This window comes from Pseudopodoces humilis, chromosome 7 (genome assembly GCF_049639895.1).
Source record: "Pseudopodoces humilis isolate 2021_Gansu_Grassland_sample_001 chromosome 7, ASM4963989v1, whole genome shotgun sequence".
Taxonomy (NCBI): domain Eukaryota; kingdom Metazoa; phylum Chordata; class Aves; order Passeriformes; family Paridae; genus Pseudopodoces; species Pseudopodoces humilis.
The window spans coordinates 60,663,237-60,672,503 of record NC_142206.1 but is presented as its reverse complement, the minus strand read 5'-3'; the positions used below and the strand labels follow the sequence as shown (position 1 = coordinate 60,672,503).

The 9,267-nt window shown below is 54.9% G+C and overlaps 1 protein-coding gene across 6 annotated transcripts in view; it reads right to left on the bottom strand.

Moving 5' to 3' along the window:
• Positions 1-5,028: 5,028 nt before the first annotated feature.
• The window catches only part of TXNDC16 (thioredoxin domain containing 16), a 36,551-nt gene continuing 32,312 nt past the window's right edge, over positions 5,029-9,267 (bottom strand). For 5 of the 6 annotated variants that reach the window (XM_014257446.2, XM_014257449.2, XM_088058017.1 and 2 more), the window contains 2 exons: positions 7,937-8,127; positions 5,029-7,035 (listed from right to left, as the gene is read on the bottom strand). In XM_014257446.2, the coding sequence (XP_014112921.2) occupies positions 6,749-7,035; positions 7,937-8,127 (478 nt within the window). In that variant the 3' untranslated portion in view covers positions 5,029-6,748. The remainder of the gene's footprint in view (positions 7,036-7,936; positions 8,128-9,267) is intronic. The other variant, XM_005528575.3, reaches the window with a different exon arrangement.

Here is a 9,267-nt window from a genome sequence, read left to right as displayed (position 1 = left end):
GCCCATTCCTGGTTGTCCCCTTAGCTCATTGCCAGCACCTGGAGATGGGTTTTGTCAGCCACCACGTGTCCTTTTGGGGGCTGTGCCCTTCCTGGGGAGTGTGCAGGGATTTGGAGATTCAGCAGGAGAGAAATGCAGGACCCCAGGCATGGCTCAGGAAGAGGCAGGGTTTGACTCTGGACACATTCACCCAGCAAGGAATCCCACCCAGAAGATCCTGGTGCCTGTCCCTGCTGCCTGCTTGGATTTACAGCCAGCTCTGGCTCAGAGGGTTCCTGAGCTCCAAGCTGGGTGCCTGCAGTGGGGAATCTGCTCCGTCCCTCTGTCACCTGGTGCCCTCCAAAAGCACACAGCCCCTTTGAATCCACAGGTGCTGATTCCTGGGAGCAAATGAGACGATCTGGATGCTGGCACCCACATTTCAGCATCCCTGTATTGACAAGGAGGGTGATGCTACTTCTCCCCTATTCAGCTTCCAGGCCCGTGGGATGGGATGTCTCCAAAGAAACCCCACAGATCCCCCCAGTGCCATAGGAGAGGTAATTCATGGACAGATGTCGGTGATTCCCCTTTCCCATCTCTGTCCCCTGTGTCTGGGAGCTGCCCTGGGCTGGGGGACTGTGGCTGCAGACCACAGGCACTGTTCCAGCTTTGCTCCTGAAAGCTTTTCCAGCTATTTTTGGGCAGCAACTGCCTTTCCAAATATTTGTCTTGGTGTTGGTGCCTGGCCCCGCTCACAGCTGGGGCTCCCTGCTAAGCTGAGCTCTCCCAGCTGCAGCATCCCTTGTGCTTCCATACCCAGGATCCCACCTCTCCCCAGGGGTCACTTCTCCCACCCATGTCCCCACAGCAGCTCCAGGATCCGCAGGGAGTCACTGCAGCCCTGCAAAGCCCAACTGCAGGAGGCTCCAAGGCTTCAGACTCAGCAGGAGCCTGAGGAGATGCTCCATGCACTGCATCAAGGTTCTGCTCTCCCTTCTCCTCCAGGCAGGACTGCTCATGGAGAAATGGGATAAGGACACCATGGATTTCAACTGTGAGAGCCTGCTTCAGCCCTGGGGACAAGAAAAAATGGCCTCAAGTTGCTCCAGGAGAGGTTTAGATGGGATATTAGGGAAAACTCCTTCATGGAAAGGGTTGCCAAGCACTGGCAGTGGTGGATTCTCCATCCCTGGAGGGATTTAAAAGCCGTGTGGATGCACTTGGGGACGTGATTTGGCTTTGCAGTGCTGGGGGAATGGTTGTATTCAATGATCTTAGAGGTCTTTTCCAACTTAAATGTTTCCAGGATTCCATGATTCCACACCTCTCTGAGGCTCCTGGATTTTACTCTTTGTGGATCCATGTGCAGAGCGAGCTCGGGCAGTGGCCAGTGCAGAGAACACCACCAAGTTTAGCTGTAGGACCTTTTGTGTTTCCAGCAAGCCAAGAAATCCCAGCTGATGGGTTCTTCCCCATCTCTCCTCCCCACTGGAGAGCCCAGCTTGCCCTGCAGGGCTGGAGCAGAGCTGGGGAACCATCCTGAGCTGAATCACGGGCTTGCAGCCGCTCTTTCAACACACAGGAGGGATTTGGCAATTCCGTGGGTTATTAATAGAGCCAGGCTGCTCTCCTGGGCCCCACGCCGCGCTGGAGGGGTGAGGGAGAGCAAAGCAAACTCTCAGGGAGGTGAAGGGCTGAGTTTACCTAAGGAGAGGTCGGGAAATAACCTGTCAGGGAGCAGGAACCCAGCGCTGCCCTCTCCCCACTTATCGCTCCCCGTCTCCACGTGGGCAGCGCCGAGCCAAGAGAGAACAATGGACAATGAACAGCAATGTCCCAAAGTGCCACTTCTGCTCCCTCCATGGAACCCTGGGGGCTCCTGCTTCTGGGGAGCAGCAGGAAAGGCACTGGGAAGAGGTTACAGTGGGATGGTCCATGGTGGTTGCTGCTCTTCCAGCCTGGACTTTGAGTGTGAGTCACGAGGACCCTGCATGGACCTGGTTTGGGAATGGGGCAGGAGAGCAGAACCATGGCTGCAGTGCCAGGATGGGCTGGAGGTGGAGCAGAAGGTGTTCTCTGAGGAGCTGGTTTGGATTGACCTTCCCAGCTCCATCCCAATCCTCATCCAGGAGGATGGAGGCAGCGGTGTCCTTGAGACCCAACTCCTGCCCATGCTGGGCGTGGGGCAGAAGAGATGGAGACCCCATCCTGGCCACCCTGCAAGCAACAGGTTGGGGGCTGGGGGTTCTCTCCTGGGGTTCTCTCCTGGGGTTCTCTCCTGGGGTTCTCTCCTGGGGTTCTCTCCTGGGGGTTCTCTCCTGGGGTTCTCTCCTGGGGCACTCTCCTGTGCCATTTGTATTTTTAGCACTGGAAGTGCCAGGTGGAAGAGCCACCCTGTGTGGTGAGGAACCCCATCCTGCTCAGCCAGCACCCCTTATCTCACCCCAGCTCCACCTGCACCCTCCTCAGGGAGCTCCAACTCTGCTGTTAGGGCATCGATTACTTCCCATCCCACCCCTGGACCAACATCTGTCTGTCTGTCCCCAGATTGTCCCTGTTTGGTCCCCCTACACTGACAGGCAGCAGGGGCGTTGTGTGGGCCCGGGGAGCTGCTTTGGGAGGGGACACACTGCTGTGGGGACAATGATGGACACAGCAGGCAGCTGTGGGATGCTTCAGGGAACACACCCAGGGCACCAGGATGGATTGCATCACCCTGGATGTCCCCAGGGGAGGGCTGAGGTCTGGAGGAGGCTATTCCAGACACCCTCGGCAGCAGCCCAGCCTCACCACGGACAAACATTCCCGGACATGGCTCCTCTGCACAGGGCCCTGGGACAGGGGCAGGTGCTCCAGGGCAGGGATCACAGCCAAGCTGGAGAGGAACCTGCCGTGGAGGGAAAGCATCTCTGCCAGGCTGAGCCACCAGCTGGGATGGAGGGACTGGTTCTCAGTGTCCCCCAGCCCTGCCAGCCTCCCTGTCCCCAGCACTGATGAGCCCTGGGGACATGAGCCAGCTCACCAGGTCTTGTCCTGCTCCACATCCTGGCAGTGCTGCTGGAATCTGTCCAGGCAGATCTGTCCTTCCTGTGGCCCTGCTCCTGCCTGGCAGCATCTCCTTCCTGGGGACCATGTCCTGTCCTGCCTCCTCCCTGCTGCAGCTGTATCCCAGAGCAGAGCCTGGCCATGGCATGAGGCTTGCCAGGAGGGCCTGTGGCCACCCATCAGTGGTCCAGGACAGGCCGGGAATTTGGAAATTCACAGCCAGTTTGGAAAATCCACATTCCTTGAGACAAGGGCTTGTCTCTCACCACCCTGGTTCTGCTCAAAGGGTGAAAAACTTGGAAGAAAAACTTGGAAGAAATGCCATGACTGCTTCCAATGTGCCACAGTTCCAAGACCACTCCCTCTAAAAGCTTTTAAACATGGAAAACACAACAGACACCTTCAATGTTCCCTCTGTAGTGAGCACTGCTGCCAGCCTGGATTTGTGGGATTTTTTTAAGGGTGGACACAGCAGAGAATCACAAAATGTCCTGAGTTGGAAAGGGCCAACAAGGAGTGCACAGAGAATTTCCTGTTGTTTTGGACAATAAATTGTTTTGCTTTCAGGACAAGCACATAACCCTTTTTTGGGCGTGCGTGTGTATCTTTGTTTTAACTTCTGATAACTTAAACACCCCCTGAAAGGCTCCTGAAGCACATCCAAATGTCCACTGAGATGAAGTCCCACCAGAAGAAGAGCTTGGTCTGAAGCTGCTGTTGACCCATATCAGCCAGGAAATCTTCAGCTGAGCCTGCACCCCCGAGGGAGGCAGAGCTGTGGTTTATCCAGACAAACACGGCTTTTATTGTTAAATGAAAGAGGAGCTGATAACATCAGTGTCTCTGGTGATCTCACCTCACTTGAGCAGCAGCATCGACACAGGGAGGCTGATGAGCACGCAGACCCTGCTGCCTTCCTTCCGTGTGCCTGACAGATCCTGCTCCTCCAGCCTCCTGGGACAGTTCAGATCCTGCTCCTGCAGGTTCCTCCAGGCTCCTGGGACAGGACAGATCCTGCTCCTCCAGGCTCCTGGGAATCACACTGTCCCTTACAGCTGCCCCCCAGAACACGAGCTCTGCCCTCCTCTGCCTCACTTCTCACCCAAGGCTGTAATTCCAGGCCATGCTGGATGGGAATTGGAGCAGCCTTGTCCAGGGTCCCTGTCCCTGGCAGGGTTGGACTGGATGTCCTTTGAAAGGTCCCTTTCAACCCAAACCACGCCATGGCTGATTCCATAAACACCCTCAGAGTGTTTCTGTCCACCCCATTCTGCCCCCAGAGCTGTTGTTGCTGGAAACAACCAAATGCTGGAGCATTTCCTCTGGTGGATGAGGAAACTCTGGGATGCAGACCCCCATCAAATTGCCCTCAGTATCCCAAACATTTCCCCCCTGTCCATACATAACCTGGCACATTTCTGCCTCCATGGATTTCCCCAAGCACCTGTTTGGGCTACACAATGGAAAAGATATTTTGTATTGAAAAATAAAACCCCAATAAACTCAAAGCCACCTGATGTGGTCCAGGACCATGAGCTGCAAACCCACAGCTGCCCATCCAGCTGGATTCTGGCAGTGATGGGACATGGATAACTCCATCCCTTCCCAAGTCTGTGCTGGCACCTGCAAGCATCAGGGCTCTGGGCATCCCAACCCAGCCTGGGAGCTGACGGTGATGTTTGGGATGGTGCCAGCAAAGCCAGGCACGGCCCCTCGTGCAGCAGCATCCCCACAGGATCCTACTGGGAAGCTGTTCCCGACCTCCAGCCTCGATCCAGCAGCACTGGGAGAGGCAGGGATTTGGGAAGCCACAATGGAGATGTGGCACTGACCCCTAGTGACAAACTCCTGCCCCAGTCCCGCGCGGGAGAAGGGCTGTGCCTGGAAAAGGACACGTGGATAAGAGCAGGGACATGGGAATGCTCCTCTCCACAAGGATCCTGCTGATGAGGGGTACCCACCCCATCATCCTGCTCCCACCACCCAAAGGAGATGCAGATGAGCCTTCTGGAGATGGAGTTTATTTAAGATGCAATGAAAAACCCAATCATTGCACTTCAAACTGCCAGTGGGCAGGGATAGATGGGATAATTGGGAGAAATTCTTGGCTGAGGGAGGTGAGGCCCTGGCACAGGGTACCCAGAGAAGCTGCCCCTGGATCCCTGGAACTGTTCCAGGCCAGGCTGGACAGGGCTTGGAGCAGTCTGGGATAGTGGGAGGTGTCCCTGCCCATGGCAGGGGTGGGATGAGATGGAAGGAGCTTGGAGGTCCCTTCCAACCCAACCCATTCTGGGATTCCACGCTGCTGATCAGGGACAGGATGGGAAATGACCAATGTAGAGTTTATGGAATTCAGCAGCGTAAGGACCTTATGGAGCACAGGAATGATGGGAACACACAAAGGATCTGTGCACACCCTTCCCTTGGGAATAATGCCTTTGATCAGCAGGCTGCACTTCATTCCTTTAAATACATACATTTTGGCTCAAAGCCTGTCACTCAGTCCAAAAATTGTCTCTCTCAATTAAGGGCTTCCAGGAGATCCCAGGACTAATGATCTATTTCTGGGTAGTTCAAAAGACTCACAGCCATGTGTGCTGCTTGCAGAAGGAGAAATAGAGTTTGCAACGCTCTCAGCAGCCCCTTACCAGCATTTTTCCCTCTTCCCAGAGCCCCAAGGAGTAGGAGGAGGATCTGACCCTCCCAGCACATCCCAGCAGTGCTGTGGAAGGGAGATGTTCGCTGAAAGGAGCGGGATGATCATGGAATCCGAGAACGGTTTGGGTTGGAAGGGACCTTAAAGACCCATCTGCTTTCAACCCCCTGCCATTTCTTGTCCCCAGGAGATGTGCAGAGGCTGGAAATTCACTTCCCCAGGTTTTCAATCTCCCCACTTAAGTTCTGGATGGGAAGCAGCTCCATCCCACCTTGGAAAGGTCCAGCTTTGCCCCTCATCTCCCTCCCCTCTTCCACAGCACTCAGCTTTCCACAGACCTTGCTCCCTGCACCATTCCTGGCTCAGGAGGCACCAACCTCGCCGCTGTCACCGAGAGCAAAGACAAAGCGAGGCTGCAAATAACCCCCTGGGCTTGTGACCAAGAAAATGCCAGCAGTGAGGAAAGCCATCTCCCAACCTGCCCACCCTTGGGATTTGCTGGCAGAGTTTTGTCCCAGCTATCCAGGACTGTTGTGTGACCTGAGCTCTGGCCTCTGGAATAAATCTGCTTCGACCAGATCCCCCTCTTCCCCCTGAGGATGAACACGCTCACGGAATTTGGGTCAGGTGTAAACACAACTGGGAGCTGGTTGGAGCAGCCCTGGAGTGGTGGAATGCTGGCTCCACACGCTTCCAGCGCAGGATTTTCTGTCACACATCAGTAGAGCTTCTCCTGCAAGCAGGGAAGAGAGAAATGGGCTTTTTATCTTGGAACCACTCACCCCTTCCTGCTCAGGGGCAACTGAAGCAACTCTGAGACCTGGGGAATCTACAGAGCAGGGCTGATCTGTGTTTTCCAGCGTAGCTTTTTGCTCAGTGAGCTCCCAACAGCAGCCAGGGAACAACGTGTGGGATGCACAGACACGTCCCTGGCATCAGAAGCCCCCAGCACTCTGCTGCAGGGAGTGGCCTTTCCCTTCAGCAGTCCTTGACAGCTGAAACCACTTCTCTCCTTGGAGAAAAGGCTGGGAAGGTGCGAGGTTTCCCAGGGCAGTCCCACACCTCTCAGAGCTCGCTGTGCCTCTTGCCCTGTTTGTCCCTCGCTGCCAGCCTCGGAGCTGTGCCCCGCAGGTCCCTCCCAGGGGAACTGAACTCCTCTGCTGTGCTCTCCTGGGATGGCTCTTCCCGGCTGGCAGTGTCCCCTCCCCCTCTGGCAGTGTCCCCACCGGGAATTTTGGGCGGGTCCGGGGTGTTCCCGGGCTGGGGGGACAGCTCAGGCACGGATGGCTCCATCATCTGCAGGAAGTCATAAGCAGGGAGTGGTGGCTTCCAGTCTTCCTCAGACAAGGTACCTGAGCAGCAAACACAGCCCCGGTTAGTAGGGAAAGAGTTCTGCCCCACCTCCATGGATATTTCCCTCTCTGAGGAATTATGGCTTTCCCCCCACCCCATTCTAAGGAATACAAAATTAAAAATCTTTTCTGAAAGTTCATAGAACCACAGAACAATTTGGGTTGGAAGGGACCTTAAAGATCCAAGCCCTTGGGCACTTCCAGGGGTCCAGGGGCAGCCACAGCTTCTCTGGGAATTCTATTCCAGGGTCTCCCCATTCTCCCAGCCAGGAATTCCTTCCCAATCTCCCATCCATCCCTGCCCTCTGGCACTGGGAGCCATTCCCAGTGTCCTGTCCCTTCATGCCTTGTCCCCAGTCCCTCTCCAGCTCCCTTGAGGAAGGCAGATCCATTCTGGCTTCTTCCAAAGCCTGATCAGGCTGATGAAGACAGCAGAGATGCAGTGAAAAGCTTCACAGCACAAGCCAAGCCTTTATGCCCTAAAGCCCCCGGTAAAACACCAGCTTCCTCATCCTTTCCCATCCAAAAAGAAATGCAGGAAGGTGCCCAAAGAGCAGCTACTTCTTACACTGACAGCTGGGAGCTGGGAGCTTTTTTATTAGCAAGCTGTGGTTGGGAATGGGAAAACACAGCCAGATTTGGGGATTATCACAGGGAAAAGATGTCAATTCCAAACTATCCACGTTTGGCTCTGAGCATTAAACAGTCCCAAAGCAAACTTGGGAGTGTGGGCATTCTCTCCTGGCTGGACTCTTTGTACTTCTCCAGCTCTAACAAGCAGAGCTGGTTTTTCCATCGTTAAATTCCAGGGCAGACAATTTATTGCACGTAGTATCTTCCCATAAACAGACCGGAGCTCACAGTGTGTGCTCGGGAACGTTGTAAACCTGTGTCCACTTACTGCTGGGAATCTCCAGTCCTGCTTGGAGCTTCTCCAGCCACGACAAGATGTTCATCTCAGTGATGGACTGCTCTGATGGGAACTTGAATACCTGGCCACCAGCATGGAGGTTCACCCAGAGGAGAACGGGCAAGGAAGGCGTGGTGGAAAAGTACGTCCTCAGGATCCCGTGTCCCACTGGAGTCTTCTTCCTGTTGGGAAGAGGAGATTTAGGTTTGGCAGCACAACAAGGCTGAGAGTCAAAAAAAACCACCAAAGTCCTTGGGTCACATCCAGCAAAGCACAGTTTGGTGGGACTGCAGAAGCATCATCCCTGGAAGTGTTCAAAGCCAGGCTGGATGGAGCTTGGAGCAACCTGGAATTGTGGAAGGTGCCTCTGCCCATGGAAAAACAGGATGGGCTTTGAGGTCCCTTCCAACCCAAGCCATTCCAGAATTTCTAAGCACTGTAAATGAGCTTGGTGCTTAAGGAACCTGTTAGGATCCAATGGAGAGAGAGCAGACAACAGCCTGGATGCGTGAAGGAATCCTTGAGCAGGACAAACTCTGTAGGAAGGTGGGAATGTTCTCCACCTTAAGCTTCTAAGAACTGGTGGGACAAGAGTGGGACAGGTCCTGCAGCCCCCCAGGGGCCAGCCCTGCCTGCAGGGACAGCTGCCAGCTCCTTCCAGCCCAGCTGCTGCCACTGCCCCACAGAAACAGCAATTCCACAGGGATGGAAAGGCAAATTCCTCAAGTGACATGGAGAGAGTGAAAACAGGACATAGAGACAGAGGGACAGCAAACCCCAAAAAGGTGCTGGGACATTCCAGCACTATTTTAAGGCTTCAGGTCTGAGCTGGCTCTTGCCCTGGGAGTGAGGACCTCCCTCCAGGATGAGGGACTTTTGACAAGGACGTGAAGTGACAGGACACAGGGAGTGGCAGAGGGCAGGGTGAGATGGGATATTGGGAACTGGGAATTCTTGGCTGGGAGGGCGGGGATGCCCTGGCACAGGGTACCCAGAGCAGCTGTGGCTGCCCCTGGATCCCTGGAAGTGCCCAAGGCCAGGCTGGATGGGATATCTTGGACAGTGGAAGGTGAGATGAGATCCCTTCCACCCCAAACCACTCTGGGATCCTGGTGTGTTTTGTGCCATTTTGCTCTGGCACAGGAAGGTTTTTTGTGTCTCAGAGCAAAGGCAGATGTGTAGGTGGGGAAGTTCCAGGGCTCTCGTTTCTGCTGCATTACTGGCAGCCCAATCCCCTTCTCTCTGAGCACATGTGCATTTTCCCCCTCAGCTCAACTCCAGCCCACGCTGGATGGTGCTTCCCAGACTTCAAAGCACGTTAT